General features: G+C 40.4%; 1 protein-coding gene across 2 annotated transcripts in view; it reads left to right on the top strand.

Moving 5' to 3' along the window:
• Window positions 1-24,675, top strand: part of Ryr3 (ryanodine receptor 3) — a 542,105-nt gene that overhangs the window by 360,100 nt on the left and 157,330 nt on the right. For both annotated transcript variants that reach the window (XM_029469442.1, XM_021156945.2), the window contains 4 exons: window positions 1,077-1,179; window positions 1,889-2,026; window positions 22,627-22,900; window positions 24,242-24,356. In XM_029469442.1, the coding sequence (XP_029325302.1) occupies window positions 1,077-1,179; window positions 1,889-2,026; window positions 22,627-22,900; window positions 24,242-24,356 (630 nt within the window). The remainder of the gene's footprint in view (window positions 1-1,076; window positions 1,180-1,888; window positions 2,027-22,626; window positions 22,901-24,241; window positions 24,357-24,675) is intronic.

Raw genomic sequence — 24,675 nt, 5'->3', positions numbered from 1 at the left:
ATAGAGATGGCAAAGTAACACACACTTATATAAATTTGGAATAATGCAAATTGTTGTGAGATTTCTGGGAAGCAATTTGCAATTCATATTGTAAGCCATTAAAATGTACAGACCTGTTGCTCCATTCATTTTGCTTCTAGTTTATTATGAGAAGATGATCAGACATGTGAATAAAAAGTATATAAAATGTTCAAAGCAACTTTGTCTATGAGAAAAACAGAAGCAAGTGGGGAGCGGGTCTAGTGTGTAAAAGCACTTCCTACACAAGTGTGAAGACCTTGTTGTGAATCCCTAAAACTCTTGTGTGAGGCTAATGCCGAGTGCGAGCATCTGTAATCCCAATGTTCGGGTGGTGAGAAGGGAAATGGAGGCAGGAGAATTCCAGGAAGTTCACAGACCAGCTAGCTTAGTGTCTGAAGTGAAAAGCAAATCATCGAAGACCCCGTCTCAAATAAGATGGAAGGCAAGGACCAAACTCTGAGGCTGTTGTCTTCTGACCGCAGCATGCATGCCATGGCTCATGTATGCCCACACGCACACGCGCACACGTGTACACACACACATACACACACACACACACCGGGTACTCACAAAAATAATAAAAATATAAACAAGAAATATTATAACAGATAGTTAATTTTATGTGAAATTTTATCCAGCCATAGAATGAAATAAATACATTGCACACGTTTGAAACTCATGTGTGAAAAATTGTCCAAGACAAAGTAAGTTTTAAAAACTGGATTTTAAGAAAGTTTATGTTAAGAGTGTGATTTGAATTTCTGTAGATATACATAAAATCTGAGATAAATTTATAATAATATTAATAACAAGATCATCTCTGCGCTGTGGGAATTTTCTACTTCAAATATTTTCCAAATTCCGTGCGAATAATGAACAGCCTTTAGTATAAGAAAAAGAAAAGAAAAATCTACTTTTATCTGTTAGCTACTTTTACTTTCCCTACCCTTCAAAAAGTTTTAAATAAAAAATTTAAAGAGTGGTGTCTAAGGCGTGATCTGAGCCCCTGTGGTTGCCATGGAAACCAGCTAGCCAATCCTCTTCTGCCCTCACAGATCAACATGCTTCTCAACTTTCACCTGGGAGAGAACTGCCCCTGCCCAGAGGAGATCCGAGAGGAGCTGTATGACTTCCATGAGGACCTTCTGGTTCACTGCGGTGAGCTGCTGAGAGGAGCTAGAACCACAAGCCATCCTCCTTTCCTAGAATGGCAGTGAGAAGTTGGGTCTGACAGACTGGCAGACTGAAAACCTTCACCTAGAAGAATCTTTGCAAGATACAGAGAGGGAATGGGAAAGTCTCTGGAGGAAAAAAAAAAAAAAGTGGGAGAAAGACTGGTGCCACACCTCACCCAGTTTACATACAGCAGTCTTCTCCCAGTCAAGCCAAGATTTTGATCCATTTTTTTTAGCTACTGTAAATTTTTTAAGTGGGTATTGATATCTTCCCTGAAGGATTCTAAGTCATTGATCCCTATTTGATGCATATCTGCTGATTTTTAAGTGGATCGTGGCATTTAAGATTCTTGTACATGGGTAACTTGAATAATATGTAGAGAAAAGCCAAGCTTCTCATTTAAAATAATAAATGTTAATGTATTTCTAGAGACTCTAGAGCCCTTTTAACATAGGTTAGGAAGAGTAAAGCCTTGGGATTAAATTTATTTGATGTTCGGGAACACAGAAAATCATATATTCTAGCAACTATTAGAAAGGTATAATGTAGATAAATACTCCTATGAGGCTGCCTGTAATTTCTTGAAAATGTTCCGGAAGGGTGGGAATTTTCTTTTTTATGTTCTTACCTACGTGATAAGGTAACCCTTAATATACTGTTTGGGTTTTCACTCTGTTCTGTGGCTTGCTAGGGGTTCCCTTGGAGGAAGAGGAAGAGGAGGAAGAGGATACTTCCTGGACAGGAAAACTGTGTGCTCTGGTGTATAAAATCAAGGGCCCACCCAAGCCTGAGAAGGAGCAGCCAACAGAGGAAGAGAAACCGTATCCTAGTAAGTGCACTGCCTTTTAATCACACAGCTCACGACTCTGTGCTCTCTCAGACCTAATCACGGATACTGGTTTTCTCCAACACTCTGTAAGACACATGGGTGTGTTTAAACTCTGAATGTAAACACAGGGGCATCTGGTCGTCATAGTTGGTAGTCAGTGTAATCTTTTTTTGTTTTGTTTTGTTTTATTTTCCTATGCTTTCCTGTAATTTAAGGAACTCACTTTTGGAATTTTCCTGAGAAAAGATCAGCTGTTTTGGTGTCTGCTCTGATTGTCTACTTAGACATTCCGCATAGATCTTAATCTTTCTTTCAACCTATAAGTGTTGCCAATGTCTCTCACTTCTGATGTCAGTTACTCAAGCAAGGAAAACTACTGCAACCAAATAAATTAAACAATAGTAAAGCAGGACTTGTAAAACAAAGAATGGGACTCTTTTTTCTTTACTATGGAATCGAGATTTCAGCAGCCTGCAGTCTTTGACCTGTTTTTTAAGGATGTCAAGTATTGTCCCAATTCCCTCTTCTCTCCTTTACACAGTAGGTAACTTCAACCATTTCTGACCCATGTTGAAAGAAGAACACTATCTTGCTTGACTATCTCTGAGTTATCATTCCAAGAAGCAGGTTGTCTGAATATATATGAAACCAGCCTGCTCCTTGCTACAGATTTGGCAAATTTATCATTTGTCTAAAGAAGCAAAAAATGTCCCAGGTTTAATGTCATTACTTTTTCTCTTATTCCCTACACCTATCTATCTTGGAAATCACTTTCAGATGATCTACTAGAGAAACAGACTGTCAAGATATGATAGGTGGAAACACCACTTTGGGGGTTCACACATCTTATTGCCCTTATATTAAACGCCCATCTCTGTTAGAATGTCTCTGAGGGGAGTAGATTATTCCAATTTATCAGTGGAAGCTTTCAATCCTCTGAGAGAATATATAGTAACATGGCTCTGGCAGTCCTGGTCAGTCCTATCCCATAACCATGCAAATGTTTTGGCTTTGATAAACTCAAGCCGACTGGATTGTAGAGCCCCCCACCCCACAAAAAAGTGACTAGAGACTCTCTGTGGTTTCCACCAAATAAGTACTAATAGCTTGTACTAACCCACATATCTCCTATATAACCTGCTGCGAACTGATTCTGGAAGTGGATGCTTTTTTTTGACAGTGTCTTATGGATAGGGTTCCCACAAAGTGACCATGTCATGTTAAGTGAACCGAGTCAGTCAGATGAAATCATTCATCATCTGCCTCTGAAAAGTCTCATTGTGTGGAGGGGTTCAAACACCAGGGATTATTTCCTACACAACTGTACCTCAGCACCACAGCAGACAGATCATGTTCTATCTTTTTGGATAGAATTCATACACTTTGTCTGCCCTTTAATTTCAAACATGGCTGCTTCCAGCCAGCTCACATAGACCTAGAAGGTCTTTGAATGCAATCCCTTGCCAGAGCAGCCATGTTGCTAAATTAAAATTCCTTTACCATAGCCAATTGTAAAAATGGTTAAAATCATATTAATTAGTGATAACTTGCCTATGTCATTACTTATGTGATTTATCTGGACAAAATAAAAAGAATTTAGGTGATTATAGTGAATTTACCAAACACCTCCACATATACTAGTTACTAATGTTATTAATGTTGTTAGCATCTGCATTTCTTCGTTATTCAAGTGAGGGAAATAGGAGTCAAAAGAATCAAGAGATACCAGTTCAATGATTTCTTTCCCTCTTGGATCCAGAAAATTTTCCTGGCCACTGGTCAACTGAGATAACTGAGTCAAGTGAAGCTATGACTTCCCTTCAGGTCTAAATTTCTTCTCTTCCTACAGTGCCATGCTGTTTCCTATGTCTGAGCAGATTAATAACTGCTCTGAGTCATCATTGGCAATGAAAGTCAGAGCCCAAAAGCATGCAGAATTTTAGTGCTTAAAAGTCAGTGATGCCAAAGATTTGGACTAGAGGCTGCCAGGTGAGGTGGTGGTAACCCCTCCCTGAAATTTGCCTTTATGAGCAGTTGGTGTGGATCAAATGGTCTCGGGAAAGAGAGAACAATACTGTTCTGACATTCATTTGAATGCTGCTAAGTAGCTCTGTGTTAAAGAGATTTGCTGAAATTAACTACAAGCCATAGCACCAATGAAAACCATCCCTATTATCAAAGAGCTATATGATAATGAAATAATTTAGCAATAGCCCATCATACCAGGTCATATTTTTATGTCTCTGTCTAGCACATTCGTAAGAGAGAGCCCTTGCATGCTAAGACTGGACTGCAAGCTGCCGTTAAAACAGAATTTCTTTAAATATAAATGTGTAGCTGTAGCAACTGAGTTATTTCTCCAGAAGAGATCAAGCAGCTGTTTCTCTTGAATTCTAAAGTTAAGAAAATGAAAATCAGCTATCGGATTTTACAGATAAAATGTGATGTACCTATGCCTTCTCCGTGGGAGATGATTTTCCTCATCTTCTCTGTAAAATGCCTCAAAGGATAGTCTCTCAAGCAATGCAAGCAAAGGAGACAGGGCCCCCTGCTGACCTGAGAGACCTTGTGCTGACCCACTGTAATACAGCAATGAAGAGCAGTGTTAAGAACTAGGAATGAGTCTGTCTGAAGGAGGTACGATGCCTTCTGTTCTCAGCCTGTGCTGTTTGCACAAACACTGCCTCCCTCTCACAGCGCTGAGCTGGCATTCTTTTCCCCGGGACATGCTTGCTTTCCTCTGCCACTCCTCTGATAAAGCCCAGACCAGAGGAGTCCCTAGAGGTGACTACAAATCCATCAAGTCCCAAAGCTGCTCCTTGAGGAAGCATTTGCCTTGTCACTGAATAGTATAACAGCTCTAAACCAAAATTCTCTCCAGTTGAATGCTACAGTTTATTTATGAATACTCCTGAGGAGAGAAAAGTGTTCTTTACAACCAGAGTAAGGCCTGGGCTCTCGTACAAATGAATACCAAATGAGATCACCACACCAATAGAAGGGGCTCTGTGGATTTAGAATTTAGAAATTTTAGGAAATAAATCTCATGATGGCTCAGGCAATATCATTAGACTTCCTTTCTAAAATTTCTAAATTCTTTCCAAATAGCTGTTCCTTAAGCCAGATGGACACACACGTACACACACACACACACACACACACACACACATACAGAAGAGAGGAAAAAAGAAACAGACAGACAGACAGACACAGAGACACACACAACATGAAGAGAGTGATCCTTCCTCTGCGAAGTCTTTCTTCTAACCTGGCTCCTCTTCCTCTTGCCTCAGCATGTCATGTAATGTCTGAAGTTTGAGTGACTTCCCTCCCTATGTGGGGTTTCTATTTACCTCTCCTTACTGAGTCTTAATGTGAGGATTTTTTTTTCTATATTCATTCCATTGACCTAAATTTTTTAACCTATAATTGCAAATTATTCACTTTAAGACTCACAAACATAGAAAGTGGGGCCTTGACTATAAAAGTGAACTTAGATCTGGATAGGTACTCTTACAGTAATGAGGCTGGGTTGTAATAATAAAATTCAAAGAAAATTACAATTTATGTCCTGAGGAGGGGTTGGAAACGTGTTGTAAGAATGTGAACAAGCAGATAAAATAGGAAAGAAAAGCATTGTGTTGACAACACTGCACAAGAATGACAAAAGACTGGAAAGTTCAAGCTGAATCCAGGGATGACAAGTTAGGGTGGGCTGGAGTCTATGGGGAACCGAATGAGATGCAGTGAGGATATAAACACTGTGCCTCAGAGGATTGCTAGTAAAACCCAGTTCACCAATACAGTGTTCTCATTTGCTGTATAAGGCTTGGCCCTGTAACTGCATAGATGAAGGATTTGGTGTATATGTGGTACCCACATTACCCTGTGCCATAAGCCCCTCTATAAATACTATTGCTTCTCACATAAGCAAACACTCTTATCCCTATTTTATAATTAAAGGCAAATATTTTACCCAAACTCTATGTGGTGGCATTGATCTAAGACATTGATATCGCTATATGTATTGTTTATATAAAAGTACCATGTCTTCTGTAAGCAGTGATTGTATGTAGGATTGTAGGCCTGCATCTGCCCCACCACAGGGCACAGCTACATGTGGAGGCAGAACATGGGGAGTTTGACTGCGCTTACTCCATGCCTCAGGAAGCCCCCAAGGCACCAGGAGCTCCGACTTGTCCCAGTGGGAATGATTGTCCTTGGCAGTCTTGGTGGCAGTTATAGCTAGGAGCGCAGAGAGACCTTCTACTGGAGATTAGGCTTTGGCTCTGTAGATGAAGGCCTTCTTCATGGCTCCCCATGGAAGATCCTGATGAAAAGAGAGAGTCCATGGTTCTAAACAGCTTATTGTCATGGTGGAAAGTGGATGCCTAAAACTGTACCCCACTTCTCAGGGGAGGCCTGAGATTAAATACCTTTTGTAGGAAAGAATGTCTGGGAAGAGGAACTTTTATTGGCTAAGCCCTGGGCCTCTAGGTACCTCATTAGCCTGAGCCTACATGACCACAGGACACATTTCTTTTATGTGAGAAGCATGGCACATACTCCAAGTCAGGAGTCTGGCAGGGAGCTAGAAGTCACCTAAGCCTCAGATGTCTTGGCCTGCTCTACCTTACCAAACTTCCTGGCATGGTTTTACATCCCACAATTGTGAAAGTTTCATTTTTAAATTGATTTTTATTTCGTATGCATTGGTATTTTGCTGGCCTATGTGAGGGTGTTGGATTCTTTGGAACTAGAGTTACAGACAGTTGTAACTGTCTGGGAGCTGCTATGTGGGTGCTGGGAATTAAACTCAGATTCTCGGGAAGAGCAGCCAATGCTCTTAGCCACTGAGCCATCTCTCCAGCCTTATGTTTCTTGTACATCATTAGTTTGCTCAATGTAATGAAATGGTTCTGATGAACAGGACTGGAGAGTTAAACAACCAAGTCTTCCATTCTTGCTCTGCTTCGCTTCTGTAAGGTTAAATACATGATGGCTCTGTGTCTCAGTATTTCTTGCCTGTAAACTGAAAAGAGAGTGAATACTTACCTTGCTTGGTCATTATAAGGATTAGATTATTTAGTATATGCAAAGCATATCTGACACAGTGTTGAATTTCAAATATTTGATGATTACCTCCCATATTCCAGGTGCTGTTTGGGGCACCAGTAAATTATGTTTGAGAAAAATAACCTCTCAATCAAGGATTTCACTCAGGGAGACATTGGAGCCAAGGAGACAGAAATGCTCTGGGTGATATAACTTGAATAAGGACTGTGGCAGACGCAGACAGTATGATACCTCAGATGATAGCAAGAGGCCATGTACAAATATGGAATATACAAATAAGATGTTGAATGTGAAGGAGAATGCTGGTTACAGATAAGATTAAAGATGTTGGCCAGCTAAGTGTTGGTCAGGAAATAGGGACTATTAGAACCAGAGTGGCAAAAGAGAAGCAGAGAAGCACAGCTCTGAGAAAGATACAGGGTCAGAACTGACTGTATTGTTCCCTTTCTGTGACTTATAGCCACAGATACACACCAGATCCTCTGGGGCTCAGGTAAGCAATGTGGGCCCTCTATTTTGGTAATCTATGTTTAAAACTGGAGAAGAAACTCTTACATATACTGAGTTGAGTCCTTCGTACCTGGCACTGTCCTAGATATTTTATATGTCACCGTTCTTGACTTTTTTCTCCCAGTGAGCAACCAAGCTCAGTGAGCTGTTGCTTCCTGTTTATATCATGCCTGTTGTATCAGGCATTTAGACTTGAGTAAGGATGCCAGGCTCTCATTGCCCATTCATAGTGCTGGCTTAGCTTTATCTTCATCTCAGGTGTTTCTCCACATCTTAGTCACTATTCCATTTCTGTAATGAGACACCATGATCGAGGCAACTTATAAAAGGAAACATTTAACTGGGGGCTGCTTAGGGTCACAAGGTGAGTCCACTACCATCATGGCACCAGAGCAGTAGCCATCTGCATGGAGAAAGAATCAGGTCTGGCATGGGCTTTTGAAACCTCAAAGCTCTCTCCCAGTGACACACTTCCTCCAACAAGCCCACTCTGAATCCTTCCCAAGACAGTTCCACCAACTAAGGACCAAACATTCAAAGACCTGAGCCTCTTGGGTGGGGGAGGAGCATTCTCATTCACTTCCCCTTCCCCCAATCAGATCAGTGAGCACTCTCTGTCCCTTCTGTGCTCTTTTCTCTGTCATATCACCATCAGTCATGCAATTGCCTGTACAGTTTGAGAAAGTGATTATGAGTCTGGATGACTGATCTCAAAAACAACAGGCTAATTATCTCCTTATGATGGATGAGACCCCAGGGAGTCATAGAGCAGAATGCGGCTAGAACGTGCGAGTGCAGTTTCACTGGTGACTTGTGGAGTATTGCTGCTTCTGACACTAAAAAGTATCCAGGTGGTGAGGAAAGAAGGGTGGGGGTTTGCATGCTTGTTTCTACCCATATGTATGAGGCTCTGAGCAAGGTAGAAAGTCATGTACAGGGTCCCCGATGGAGGAACTAAAGAAAGGACCCAAGGAGCTGAAGGGGTTTGCAGCCCCATAGGAGGAACAACAATATGAACCAACCAGTACCCCCAGAGCTCCCAGGGACTAAACCACCAACCAAAGAGTATACATGGAGGGACCTATAGCTCCAGCTGCATATGTAGCAGAGAATGGCCTTGTCAGTCATCAATAGGAGGAGAGGCCCTGGGTCCTGTGAAGGCTCTATGCCCCAGTGTAGGGGAATGCCAGGGTCAGGAAGTAGGAGTGGGTGGGTTGGTGAGCAGGGGGAGGAGTAAGGGAATAGGGGGTTTTCAGAGGGGAAACCAGGAAAAAGGATGTAAATAAAGAAAATATTTAATAAAAAAAGAAAATATCCAATAAAATTTTCAAAAAGCAAACAAACAAACAAACAAACAAAGGAAAGCCATATAGGAAGCCAAAGACCTGAACTTGATCCCTAGAACCCTTGGGAAAATGTTGGTGTGGTGATGTGTGCTTATAATCCCATCCCTGGTAAGGCAGAAATAGACTGATCTCCAGGGTTACCTGTCCAGACATCCTAGCCTACTAGATTAGCTATCGGCCAGTGAAAGACCCTGTCTCAAGAAACAAGGTAAACAATACCTGGGGTTGACGTAGGGCCTCCACCGACATGATTACACATATGCACACACTCCTGTGCATACACGTGTACCTCCACACCCAAACTCATGTGTGTACACAAGCACACATAGATGCACTATAAAACAGAGGAAGGGAAATATAGAGACAGATTTAGCAGAAAGGAACAGCAGCCAGAAGACTGTGCACAATCTGCCCTGAAAGTCTAGTGTGACTCAATTGTGGAGTCCATAGTCTGTCATAAACAGTCAAAACCCTCCACATTCCATGCTTATCTCTCACTCCCTTGGGTGCCTTAGCAGACATACTATTTACAAGAACCCACTTCTGTTTAAGAAATTGAAATGTTCTTTACTTAAACAAAATGTAAGGGGAGGATTAAGCTGTAAGGGCCGCGATGGTAGGGAAATGTGGTCCCTGCGACATCTGTCCTTTCTGTTCTTAGGTGATGGTTATAAGGATTGACTGTTAATTCGAGTGTAGGACTTAACACATTGCTGGACACGCGGGAAATGCTAGCTAACATGTGGCTATAATGATTGCAACAAGAACGGTGATAACTGGCAAGGAGCTGAAAGTCTTGCCCTATTCCTAGGCTAGGGAAGCCAGAACAGATAAAAACAAGTATGTACATCCCAAAAGCACGTGGAGAGCTGGGGCATGTGCTGATGCTGAGAGCCCTCAGCCAACCTCAGCTGCTGTTCTTTGGGATGTTCTTTGGGATGTTCTTTGGGATCCAGGAACACACATTAGACACAGTAGTTACCCAAGAACAATGTGCCAGAGTCTTACAGGCTTTTGCTTTCCTTTCAGACCACCTGGAAGTGTCATTCCCAGCCTGTGGTCTTGTTAAATAAGGTAAATGGGTCCCAACTATAGATGTTGGGCCAGAGAAACATTGGAGAAGCACAGAGAAATTGACCTGATTAACTTGCCTAAAGTTGAGACCTTGATGTCCATGGATTTAACTTTCCCCTGGCTTTCTGCATTGCTAAGCAATAGATACTTGGTCATTTGGTATGTTTGACCTGAAGAAGCTCCAAGATAGAGAACACATAGGATAGGAATCCCTTCCCCTGTAAACCTTGGTAGCTGAATGGAGAATGTGTGACCATGTCATGTGACCTCTGACAGACAGTTTCCTCTCAACAAGCAATCAGGACAACCATCACAACAAAGGCCATGTGGTTCCCAGAGCTCAACTCCCCCATCTAGGTGATTAATGGTGTGCACTGACTTTGATGATGGCCACTTACTGGCATCAGGAACTGCTGGAATTTTGAGATTTTGTTTTATTTCTTCAATCTTAGGTTTTACTCGTAGGAAAAGCAAGCTGAATAACATTGAAATTGAACACTAAAAGTGGTAGTAAAATCTTGCTGCTTACCCATTTAGCCCAGTGAAGCTACAGGCTTTCATTTGCCGCTTGAATAAATTATTACCACTCTTTCAAGAACACAGCATGTCTCATAGGCATATACTTTCAGATGCAGACAGAGACACAGAGAGGTGGTTGACTTGTCTGAGGACACACAGCTGGCCCTGCCCAGGGATTTTACAACTTTACTCCAAGAGGAATTTTATAGGGTGATTTTATTTTATTGGTAAAGAAAATGAGATTCTAAGAAAGTAATCTGACCAAGAATGTCAGGAAAAAGAACTAAAGCTTTATGGGTTTCAGGATTTTACATCTGAATCTATTTCATGACTTATTAAGAGAGTGTCTAGACAGTAGGCATAATGTAAGTTTAAGTTACTAATAAAATATCTATTTTTCGGAGGGTTATGAAGGTAAATAACTCGAGATGATAAAGTACAAGGAATAGTTTCTAACAGCCTGGGGCATCACCGTTTAATAACTGTGATGTTAGGTAAGTCCTTAGCCTCTCTGTGTTTGTTTTCTTTATATGTAAAAGAAAAGTAACGAAGAAGGGTTTGATAAAATAGTGCTGACTTTAATACTCTGAGGCTAGAACTCCTCATTCACCTAAGCTTCTGCATTGAGTGTAAAAAGCATAGGCCATATGAACTTTCCACATTTATCAGGTCAGTGCTTTTAGCAAACGAGAAACAGAAAACCCAGCTATGGGAGAGGAGGCAGAGAGGGGCCACGCTGATGGACATAACTGTAGAGTTAGAGATGGAGCCATCTGCTGGGATGGATTGAGCCAGTAGCTGTGCCCACTTTCCACAGTCCACTTGTTCCAACTTTGTTTTTAGATGAGCAGTAGGATGCCAGCTACAGTCTTAAGGGGCTTCAAATACATTCCTTACTGTGTCAAAAGGATGATGAGCAAGACAGCTTCTCCTGCTGTTCTACAGGCTCTGTGACCACCTTTGATTGACTAGAAAGGTTGGTCAAAAGCCAATCCATGATGCACCAGACAACTTGATCTAAAAAATAGTTTCTGAGTGACTCAAGTTGATAGGACCTATGTTTGAAATAAAGTTGGATCCTTGAGAAATATTAACCACAGAGTAGAGAGGGCCCCTACCCAAGCAGGGTCTTAAATACTCTTAAGACAGAAGAGCCAGGTGAGTTCTACATGGTGGTGTATATGCTGTCTATCGCCTGCAGCATCACCCCTTTCTCAGTGGAGGGGCTCAGTAGGATGTAGGTTGTAATAGCATTTGATTTTCAGAGGTAGAGGCAAACCTGGCTTCATGAAAAAGATAGCAAGCACTTTGTATGATCTCTACGTGCTGTCCATCAGTCCACAGCTGTTCTTTGTGCTTAATGTTAAGTCTGGCTGAGCCTGAAGCTCTGGGCCAGTTGGATAAAGACCTCAGCTTTGTGAACAACCTGATAGAGTCTTAGCCTCAACAAGTTTTAAAAATTCTCTACTCAAGACCTAGAATCACAGTATACAAGCTTCCTAATCACTTCTGTAGCAAGTAACCATAACCCTACCAACACCCCAAACAGCACAAACTTACAACCTTACAGTTTCAGAGGTTATCAAACTGAAGTGACTGAGCCTGATTGCACTCCTAGAGGGCCCGTTCTTGTCCTTTGATCTTCTAGAGGACCACTGCCTTCTTTGGGTAGAGAACATCCCTACTAAGACCCCAGTCATTCTTTGCTGACTCTCTCACCTCTTCTCTCAAAGACTCTTGGGATGAAATAAGCCCCCAGGTCGTCCACAGTAATCCCTCTGACTCAGAATCTCTCAGTTAGTGTTATCTACAGAGTCCCTTTTGCCTGGTGAGGTAACACAACTTCTGCAGACTGGGATATGGAGATCTTTTAGTGGATGGGGGCCCATTGTTCAATCTAAGAATAATAGGAAAACAGAAAGCAGAGATCAAAAATACAATTACTACCACCATCGCCATGACAGCCTCTTAAGCTGGGGGCCTATCAGAGGCTGTTGGCAAGTGCTGGTATAGTAAATCATCGTCTCCTATATATGCTTTTTTTTTAATTGAAAATAGTTTTTTACTACAATATATTTTGATTATAGTTTCCCCTTCTCCAGCTCCACTGAATTCCTCTCCATTTCCCCAGCCAATGAGATCCATCCTCCTTCTTTGCCCTCTTAGAATACAAACAGGTAGCCTTCCCTTGGGAACTATCCACACCTGTTCAAGCTTCTGGCCATCTACAGCACACCACAGGCTGACTTTCAATCACCTGGGATTTTAAATAGGTACACACTGTTTAAATCCACAGAATTTTCTGTTCCATTGTACAGTGAACATTATAAACCTCAGTACATTATTAACCTTAGTACAGTGTAGTTTCGTTTATTCTATCTCCTCAGTGTAATTGGAATTTGTTTCTTCCAAGCTGCCCCAGATTTAAGACTATTCTCAGAAATTTAACAGTACAGGTGTGGGATTTGCTTTGCCAGGGGCCATCACATTCCCTTTGATAAGAAGCATGTAGTTCATCGAGAGATGACCATTTGCCTTGTGATCTAAATTTGGAGAGAAAAGAAGAAATATATTCAGAAAAGTATTTGAAAGTTCTAGACCCCTGCAGTTTTAAGATGGAAACCTGCACCATGAGAGCAAATGACCCTTTTTTATTTGTGGTAGTTAAAGGAGAGGTCTTGTGACAATGGTAGATGATTGGTGATTTTTCCTGTAAGGGTCACATGTGGACAGCTTAGAGTTCTGAAATCAAAGAAGCAAGTTCTAAAATGACTGGTGGTGCACAGGAAACAACTGAATCAGACACTCCCAAGTGGGCGTCCTAAATCAAGCTCCGATGGGAAGACATTCTGTTTCTTTTGCAGAACATAGGACTAGTGCAAAAGCCAGGGAGTGAAGAAACTATTGTCCTCTCCCATGTTCCCTGGAGCGTTAAGTCTTTCTAAGAAACACGGTGCCTGTGCGGCCATTCTGAGATAGCTTGAATAATCATTTTAAATGTGATGTGTCAGTCATGTATCTGAGTAAGTTGCCTATGTGTAATTACACTAATTGCAAAAATGAAATGCATTAGCGTGTTAATAATAATAATCTCATCAGGGAAATCATAGTGCACAATTCACTTCGTTCCATTTTTTTTTTCTTGGCAGTTTGGTTTATTTTGCTCATCATGTAACACAGGTCTCTTAGTGATATATATCTTCCTTTGCTTCTTCATTCCTTTCTTTTTGGCATAAAGAGTATCACTTTCTAAAAGTCCCATGAGCTGAACCCCTGGGGGCACTTGACAGCTCCTGCTGAAGTGGATAGAAATCTGAAGTCTGAACCACCCTCATTTTTATTTTATTTTATGTATTATTTTTTTAATTCTTGACAATTTCATGCACACATACAATGAAATATAATCATATCCACCCTGCCTCCCTCTCCCAACTCTCCCCACATATCTCCCCAGCATGCCCCCTACTTGCTTCCTATCTTTTTTCTAAAGATCTATTGTATTTTGTGTACGTGTGTGTCTTTGGGTGGGCATATGCACCTGAGTAACACTGTTCACAGAAGCCAGCGATATCAGGTACCCCTAAAGCTGAATTACAGGTGGTTCTGAGTCACCCAACATGGGTGATAGGACCTGCAGCCAGGTGCTGTACAAGAGCAGCAAGTGCTCTAAACCATTGAGACATCTCTCTGTCGCCCCTCCTCTTTTTTAATTTCTTTTAAGGTGTGTTTGTTGTTTGTGTTATTGATTTTGATAAGTCCAGTTAGCACTGTCTGTATATGCATGGACATGGGGCCACCCACTGGAGCACAGGAGAATTACCGCTAGAAAAAGAATGCTTCTCCCTCCTCTAGCAGCAATCAATTGGCAATGGGTCCTCATTAAAGGATGAGGCCAGAAGCACATCTCTCCTATTTATACAAGAACTGGGGCTTGGTGGTTTAATCTAGTGAAAATAACCACAGCTGTGCGAATGCATGAAGTTGATAGCCAGGGTGTGTCTGGAAGACAGCATTCTTACACCCTTCTCATCCTCTAGTTCCTTCATTCTTTATACCCTCTCTTCCATTTCATTTCCTGAACCACAGTAGAGGGCAGGATAGTTAATACAAATATCCCATTTAGGGCTGAGCACTTAGTCTCTTCTTCACTCTTCATTCTTTATCACTTTGAACAGCTATTCATTTCTGTATTAGCTTCTGCCCACTGCAAAAGGAGGCTTCTCTGACCCAGGCAGAGTAGCCCAGTTTATGGGTATTAATACAAATATTTAGAAGCCAATTTGACATGACCAAATAACTTACATACATTTTTTAGTTTCCCCACCTAGGGACCTATGGGCAATAATGGTGTTCTGAAATGATTTTACAGAGGCACCTAACAAGGTCGGTCTTGGGCACCTAGAAAAATCCCCATAAAATAGCATTTGATTCAGAAGCTAATTTAGAGGTGACACTACAGGATGTTACTTGGTTTTCAGTCAATGACAGGCAGAAAGATGTCCGTGACATAAATCCTGGTTCCTGAAAGCTCACTGATGCTACAATGAACTTCCAGTGCTACAGAACTAACCAGAGAAGGCCATATAACCACTGAATAACACAGACTCAACACCTCCCTTCTCTGAAGATGACTGGTCTTAAGCCCAAATTTAGCTCAAATTAAGGAGGAAACTTTCAGAGCCCTTCAAGCTAACAGAGAGCACTTTAGTGCCCTGTGAATAATGGTCAGAGCCCTTAACCTCCAGGATTCAATTCTCAAAATAATGATTCTTTAATCCTTACTCTATTTCTCAATATGAGGAGTCTTGCTCTCATGAACTCACTTTTAATCCAAGCAAAGAAATATCCTTAAACTGTAGCTTTCTAGATGGAAGTCTTGGTTCACTAATCAAAATCACACAACCTGATGGAGTGGGGTTACCCAAGCTGGAGAAATAGCTTTGTTGTCAAGGGATGACAGCTTTTGCTTTGTGAGAGATGTGGTCCATCCAGCAATGAGGGTCAAAGTTTTTTGGTCTTGGAGATTTTTCAAATTCACAAATATTAGAGTTCTAATCTAGGCTATTTATATATCAGTATTTACTTACTTAGAAATTAAAAATGCAGTATTTTAAATGCTAGTTCATCTAAAAATAATTAAAATGTATAGCTACACACTTATTAATATATTTCCCAATTTTTCTTTGGAAAAGAACTATATGCTTTTATCTTTTTTAAATGTATTATTTGAAAGATAACGGAATTCTTGCATTTGACAAAAAATGGGGGAAATAGCCTAAAATGAAAGTGTACTTGGGAGAGGACTAATAATTCTATAGCTTATTGGTGCAGTTGTGGAGTCTTTCCTAATAAATGAATAATTTTCAAAATTTAGTTGGTATATGCAGATTTAAACAAATTAGCTTTATACTTTAATACATAATTGACAGCTTCCAAAGAAGGAGTCAATTTTCTTGAAGAGGATAGCCCCTGATAGCTGATCACCATCCAGTGGAAGCCCACACATACAAGACTATATTGGCAGCCTAAATTGGACTTAATGGGCTTTTTTAAAGAGAGAGCATACAAAGTAGGTAAGGAAGGATAGGAGATGGATCTAGGAAGAACTAGAAGAAAGGGTAAATAAAATCAAAACACACCATACAAAATTCTAAACTGAAAAAGAAGTCCACTGGAATAGCTTGCTTGTTGGTTGTCACTAGTACAAAATTTTTGTAGCTGCATTGTTCTGTGGAAATCATTATTTTCTTTAATAATGCAGAGTTACCAGCTGTTGACACAGTTCATTATAAATATTTTCAAATCACATTTGCTAATATGAATGATTTAATCAGGGGATCTTTAAGTATTGAGAAGCTGTCAAAGCTCACAGTGGCAGATAAACGTTTGCCAGAATTCAGGTTTTCACTTGAAATTCAAATTTCTTTATTGGCAGTAAATACTATCATTTACATTGGAAAAATTTATTTATTTATTTATTTGTGGAAAAAATATTAGTTATCCAAGACCAATTAGTCACAGGTTGTTTCTCTTCTTATTTAAAATGGCATTCCATCAGAGAGAGGCTACCTTAGCTGGCAACTCAATTACACACAAATGTTTTTCCTCAAGAAAAAAACACTTAGTGCTGACGTGCACCTTTGTGCTTCTCGCCATTTTGTTTATAGGGTTAAATGATATTATCTTGAGAGTTTTATTGATAAGATTATTCTTCATTCAAGACATTCTAATGTAAAATTGGCTGTTTTCCCAGGAAAGTGACAATAAGTCTTGCTGACTTTGTGTTCTAAGGTCCCAGCAATTTTTATGTATCATTTTTTTCTCTACCATCAGTGCCAATATCAATACAACTAAACATCAAATAATATCTTTGAATCATTATGTCCTTCCCAAGTGCCTAAAGAATTCTGAGTCCCCTAATCTGAAGATTAAACTTTCACAACTACCATTAGTTATGGTATTAATTGTTAATGTTTGTTAAGTATATTCTAGTATAATTTTGTACTGATTATTTTAAGTTTCATATATAAAGATATACAGAGGACCTAACACATTATAGAAATATAAATTTCTTCATCTATAAATTTGGTAATTTTTTTGAGAATTTTGCATGTATTATTTTACACTCTTTCTACCTCTCTCTTTCCTAGCTCTAATTCCTCCTGTGCCCCTCCCTCCCTCTCAGATTCATGGCCCTATCATTATTATTATTATTATTTTCTTATACATACATACATACATATGTATACGTGACTATAACTTCCTGAGTCCATTTAGTGTTTCTTGTATATAATATGTTTAGGGCTGACTACTTGGGACTGGAGATTATATCAGGGGGCTTGTCCCTAGAGGAAACTGACTCACTCTCTCTCTCTCTCTCTCTCTCTCTCTCTCTCTTCATAACCATTAATTATCTGTAGTACTTCATCTAGTGGTAGAGCTCCATGAGCCTGCCCCTATCCATGTTGGCATGTCAGCTGGTATTGTTAGCATTCAGGTCTTGTTTAGGCAACCACATTATTGAGAAGTGCAACTTTCCTGTCATATCAGAATGATACTATTTACAGCAAGTATCTTTGTCCTTTGGCTCTTACAATCTTTCTGCTCCCTCTTCTGTACTGTTTTCTGAGATTTAGGTATAGAGTTTGTTTGGTAGGTGTATTAGGCCTGGGCACTCCACAGTCAGTGTTCTATGTATTTTGACCAGTGGTAGACTTCTATAAAAGTCTCTATGCTACAAGTTCCCATCTTCTTTTAATGAAGGATAAGAGCAACATTTACCAATAAAAATAAAGGTAAGTATTTAGAATGTATTTGCAAATTATACTGTTTAGGAAAGGGGCAGTTTCTCTAGGGTTCATGTACTGGGGTTCCTCTAGGGTCCATGACCTCACTAGCATGAATAATTGGCCTTGTTTATTCTACCAACTATGAATTACCTTCTTTTGAGTGGGTCTTAAGTCCAATTACATAGTCGTTGGCTAACCCTAAAATATAAGTGCCATTATTGCACCCTGTGGAACATCTTGTCATGCTGGCCATTGTTGTGCATCACAGGCTTGACAGCTGAGCAAGACAGTTGATTGCTTTTATCCCTTGAGAGCTTGCATAGCACTTTCTAGTACTATAAGAACTGGTCGACAGGGAAAAGGCTTCCAGGTCAGCTCGAGCTTCATTCTCCCAAGTTTCATGTCCAATAGGATCTGTCTTCAAGTTCTGAGAGGTAACCAAGGGCAACTGCACTAACCTATGTAGTTTAGGGAGTCTCTTGGACTCACTGACCAACAACCAAAGACATAAAGCCAGGATGAGGGAATTCTACTATTTATTTGGTTTCATGATTCTACAACCTTCCTATTGCAGAAGTAACCTTGAGCTGATGAGTGACTCTTCTTGCTCATTGCTTCTCCTGTATGCCAAGGACTTTGATGCTATGTGTTATTTCAATGGAGGATCTAGCCACTTCTAGTGAGAACTAAGTTCATTTATGTCATAATGTGTGCTTTAAAGGCAGTAATATTTACAGGACTATAAAACATGTATCACATACAAGAGTTTCTGTATTCTTGTATATTCCTTTGTTCTTACTATCTTAACTAGAAGAAATAGGAACTGCTGCACCTGGGAAAACACTTCCTTTTTATTTTAATTTCTAAAAAAATGATACAAAAATTATATTTCATGATATTCTTTCCTCTCCCATAACTCCTTCTAGATCCTCCTCATCTCCCTTCCTTCCCAACCTCATGGTCTTTCTATCTCTCAAGCAAAAAGAAAACAACAAAAGGCAAAAAATGAAACCCAAAACAGATAAACAACTGAAAGAAAGAAAAGAAAATCAGTAAGGCAAAGAAAAAACAAAGCACCACAACAATAACAAAAAACACAAGAAGCCTGAAGAACTCCAAATAGATTGGACAAGAAAAGCAATTCCTCCCATTACATAAAAATCAGAATACCAAAGGCACAAAACAAAGAAAGAATGTTAAAAGTAGTAAGGTAAAAAAGTCAAGTAACATAAAGGCAGACCTATCAGAATTACACCAGACTTCTGACTAGAGAATATGAAAGCTAGAAGATCCTGGGCAAATCTCACATAGACCCTAAGAGAACACAAATGCCAGCCCAGGGTACTATACCCAGCAAAACTATCAATTACCATAGATGGAGAAACCAAAGTATTCCATGACAAACACAAATTTACACAATATCTTTCCACAAATCCAGCCCTACAAAGGATGATTGATGAAAAATGCCAACACAAGGTGGAAAACTACACCCTCGAAAAAGGAAGAAAGTAATCTTCTTTTAACAAACCCAAAAGAAGATAACCACACAAACATAAAAATAACCTCAAAAATAACAGGAAGCAACAATCACTATTCCTTAATATCTCTTAACATCAATGCACTCAGTTCTCTAATAAAAAGACATAGACTAACAGACTGGACACGTAAACAGGACTCAAAAAAAAAAAAATAACAAAAAACACACACACAAAAAGGATGAAGTCCATTTTGTATTGACCAACTACTCTGAGAATGGGGCCTGCCCTGGAATGTGGTTGATATTTCCAGTGACACCCCATTGGAGAAAACTAGTTTTCCCTTTCCCAGCAGGTATTAATTGTAAAAAATTTCTTGTTATGGAAAGGACTTTGTGTCTATTTCCCCTTCGCAGTGCTGGGGTTTTGTCTGGTTTGAACCTGTGTGGTCTTATGAGTGTTGTTATGTGCATCAGCCCTGTCGTGGCTGAACAATGCTGTTTTCATTGAGTCACTTATCATCTCTGGCTCTTAAAACCTTTCTGCCTCCTCTTCCACATAGATTCCTAAGCTTGGGGGGGGGGGGTGATAGAAACAAAACAAACTAAAACATTCCATTTAAAGCTGAGTTTTTCAAAGTTCCTCACATGCCACTCATTTTCAGTTGTAGATCTCAATGTTAATTACCAGCTGTTGTAAGAAGGTCTCTGATGAGGGTTGAGCAAGGCACTGACATATGGGTATAGCAAAATGTTGTTAGGAGTCATTTCATTGCTATGTTTCTTTAGCGGGATGGGAGTATAGGTTTTCCCCTAGGCCTGTGACCTGTCTAGTCTCGGGTTCTTGGACACTTCAGCCGTGTCAGGTATGAGTTTCATCCCATGGAGGGTACCTTAAGTCCACTTAAAAAATGGCTGACTGCTCATATGACATTTGTTGCACTATTGCCCCAGACAAGTCTTAGGGTTTATAGCTAAGTGATATTAATGGTTACTTTTCTCCTCTGATAATGTGCAAAGTACCTTCCACTGCCATGAATGCTAGTCAGGAGGAGAAAAAGTTCTCCTTACGGTCCAACTTGATTTCTCCAATTTTGATGACATAAATATGTTGTGTCTTCAGCAATGGGGTCTATCCATTGGATTATGGAGAATAAATAACAGCCTTGGTAATAGTCTGTGATGTTGGGGGAGGAGAGTCCTGTGGGACCTCTGTTGCCAATGATTCAACAGGGAAATAGTTTGTTGAGAAAATCTCAAGGCAGGCCACTAACAACTTGTCCCCCACAGAAGGTGCAGATATTAATAGGTATTAGTCATAAGTCCCTACTAAACAAGACCTTTCTAAGTTTTTGATAACTTTATTCATGAATACTTATCTACATCACTCACTCTCTCCATCCTCAAACTCTTCCTAGCCCTCTCTCCAAAATTCCTTGTCTCTAATTATTATTATTATTTTACACACACACACACACACTACTAAGTCCATTTATTGATGGTTATGTGTTCATGTACATGACCACTTGGGGTTTCTCTCTGCAAGCATTAACTACATAAAGCTTTTCATCTAAAGGTGGGACAATGTGGATTTTCCTTGGTCCACAGTGGCATACCGCCTGGTGCTGTGATTATGCTGGTCTGGTACAGGCAACCGTGTTGTTGAGATTTCATGGTTGTATTTTCCCAACTGTGCCTAGGAGACACTATTTAGCAACAGGCATCCTGAATTTCTGGCTCCTACAATCTTTCCACTGCCTCATCTGTGGTGTTCCCTGATTCTTAGGTGTAGGGGCAACAAGATCTTTTAACTGTTCTTCTTTCTAGCCTGTGTTATCTTTTTTTTTTCCTTTGAGTTGTTTCAGTGTATGTCTCCTGCCTGAACCCGAAACACTCACAGGGCTGATAGGCACAGCACTAAGCTAAATTAATCCTTTACATCTAGATCGTTTAGAGCTTTGGTGACTAAGTTCTATTTTTATAGCATATGGTAGAGCCAAGAGTGTATGTGGAGCAGACATCTGCTAGGTATAGTGATGTGGAGTAGAAAAGTTAACTATCGAAAATCACATAGACTCCAGAAAGCATCCATCTGAGTGCACCTCTAATCCTTTCTCTGGTAGATTCAATAATCTTCCTTGTCCCCTTAGCTCGAGTTTTATCATCTGGCCTGAATGAAGGATCTGGTACCATCCACACCTGCCAGGACTGTGGTGGTAGTGTGAGATTTAAACATGATTTTCAAGCAGTGTTTCTCTCCCCCATGTTGTGGAACCTTCTGGAACTGCACATGTGATGGAAGGGGTGAGAATCCCCTAACCAGCTGTTCCAGCATGCTCTCCTTTCATTTCTCAGATAAGCCTTTTGCTTCTTAATATATTTCCAAAACAAAGCAAATCAGTATTCATCTAGGCCATGTGGTCTGTCCACTGCAAGGCCCTTAGCTGGTCTCACTTTAGCCAATATGCCCTGTGCTTGTGGAACTGGGTATGAACCCCAGTAAATTCTGAATTCAATGTCCTAGTGGGTTTGCCCTCCATGACTATGAAGTTAATTTCATGCTACAGCACCAACTGATTCCTGCAAGATTCAGTACAAAGAAGCCATTTCTGTGTATGGTGGTCAGCTGTCCAGCCATTCTCAAACCTGAGAATGTCCTCTCAGCCCAGTTCCACTCTTCCCCAAATATATGTTATATCCACAGCATGTAAATTATCTTTTATTCTTGACTTGTTAGCTCTAGTTAATCTCTGCTAAAGGATGCTTCTAATATACTTAGAGACAGTAGCTATGACAATAAGTATCAGTATGTCATTTGCTTTACTCTAACGAAGCAGGACAATGTTTTGCTTTCACATCTTCACCCACCCAGAATAGTCACTCTGCACTCTGTCTTCTGGCACTTGAAATACCTCCACTGTAGCATTTATTGCATTGTATTATACAATAACAATTAAATTTTATCACAAAATAAAAATGTAAAGAACTGGCTTGGAGCTTCCTGATGGCAAGGACTAAGTCTTGTTCATTATTTGATTTTTAGTATGAATCTAAACATTAATCAAATGACATCATTTTTACTATATAATTGTGATATTTTTACTGTGGTATAGGTGGCATGTTTATGTCTAGGTAATATAATCTAGTTTTGAATATGCCATGCAAACCTTACAACCATACAACCTTCAATAAGAGAAAATTTAACCTGAACCAGCTGTTGATACATCTGTTAGTTAAAAAAGATATCTGCACATCCTACCTTTCTCTGCATTAGGCATCGATGGTTAGTGGTCTCTCCTATTCTCCTTCCAGCCACACTGAAGGAACTAGTTTCACAGACAATGATCCGCTGGGCCCAGGAGAACCAAATCCAGGATGCGGAACTGGTGAGGATGATGTTCAACCTCCTTCGGAGACAGTATGACAGCATTGGGGAGTTGCTACAGGCTCTGCGGAAGACCTACACCATCAGCCAGGCCTCTGTGAATGACACTATCAACCTGCTGGCTGCCCTGGGCCAGATTCGGTCCCTGCTTAGTGTCAGGATGGGCAGAGAAGAGGAGCTCCTCATGATCAACGGGCTAGGGTAGGCTCTCTCAGCAAGTGCAGTTCTCCAGAGAGAATTCTCTCTTCTTCCTTGTGGTGGTACATCTTGTCACATGAACTGCCTCTATAACATGAAATACCAGACTGTCTGTTGTTCAAAGTGAACGAACACTGCCAAAAGAAATGAAGAGAATTCATGGTGACTTAATGAAAATAGCCTAAGTTGGGTCATGAAAACAAATCTGAAGGAAAAGGCAATGTATTTAACCTGAGAGAGAAACAATTTGAGCTTTGGAGCCTTTGGCAGGCCTCTGAGACTTCTGAGATAGTCCCAGCTGGCCCCCTTTTTCCTAATTCTAAACTATAGAGTGATTTTGTTAGTTCTGTGAAATGCCTTAACTTACAGCAATTACCCATGGATCTACCTCACAAACCATGTCAACAATTCATGGTCACTTAGGTGCCAGGATTTCTTTTCATTGTAGAGCGTACAGGGAAAACAAAACAAAACAAAACAAAACAAAACAAAACAAAACAAAACAAAACGTGCCAGAAAAGTTGCCTGGCCAACCCACAATGTTACATGATTAAAATCAAAAGCAACACTTCTCTCACCATCCTTTGAGCTGGCAAACTATAGAAGCATCACTAAGGACCAAGAAAGTGGCTTGGATGACTCTCAGGAGAGAAAGGATGTGTGCATACATTCCTTAAATTGATTTGCAAGAAAGGAAAATTCTAATAGAATTCAAGAGGGAATAGAAATAGTAGGGAAATGGGCTGCAGGAATGGCCTCTCCCCCTCCAGCCTAGGTCCAGGCAGGTGCTTCATCTCTAGGCTTTTACTTGCCTAAGCTTCATTATGTGAGTTTGTGTTAAGTAGCCAAAGGTGCGGTGGCTGATTCATGTTCATGCCATTGACTTTTGAAGTCTGGTATCCACAAACTTCATGGTATCTAATACACAATGCCCTTAAGAATGGTATACAGGTCTATCATTGAGAAACGGAGTATAAAGAGACACAGCTCTAAGGGGAGACAGGAAGTTCCTTGGGGACACAGAAAAAGAGAAATCCAGCGATTGGGGTGGTCTTAGAATCGATTATAAGCAAAAAAAAAAAAGAGGATAAGGGAGAATTGTTTAAATATTATTAAAAAAAATAAACACTTTAGAGGGAAAGAGCAAACACTTAGAAAGATTTTGTGCTCCCTTTTTGGGTCAGCTAAACAACAACAATTTCATATGTATTCCACGACCTAGTACCTTCGTATTTTTTCAGCCTATCACTTCAAGTGTTACTTCATCTACACAGTGTCTCATTCCTGAATTTTCATAGCAGAAAAGCAGCCAGCGCTGAGCCCTTCCTCTGCTTGTTTCCTTAGGGACATAATGAACAACAAGGTGTTTTACCAGCACCCCAACCTGATGAGAGTCCTCGGCATGCATGAGACTGTGATGGAAGTGATGGTCAATGTACTGGGTACTGAGAAGTCGCAGGTAACACTGTGCTCAGCCAGGGACTGACGCTGGGGCGCAAGTACAGAAAGTGACTTACTCTGCTATCTGTTGTTCTGGGAATCCCATGTCTCTGCCCCTGAAGAATGGAACCACAGATGGGCCAATATTCCCATGTTGCTTTTATGTGGGTGGTAGGGACCAGATGCTGCTCAGTCCTTGCACTGGTGCAGGGTGTATTTTATCTACTAACTGACCTAGACTGCATGACTTCTGAGGGCAATATATGGAGAATGGTTTCAAATCAATATCTCTCTCTCTCTCTCTCTCTCTCTCTCTCTCTCTCTCTCTCTCTCTCTCT

Source organism: Mus caroli, chromosome 2, assembly GCF_900094665.2.
Source record: "Mus caroli chromosome 2, CAROLI_EIJ_v1.1, whole genome shotgun sequence".
NCBI lineage: Eukaryota > Metazoa > Chordata > Mammalia > Rodentia > Muridae > Mus > Mus caroli.
Note: the sequence above shows the minus strand (reverse complement) of the source record. Positions and strands in the feature narration are given on the sequence as shown.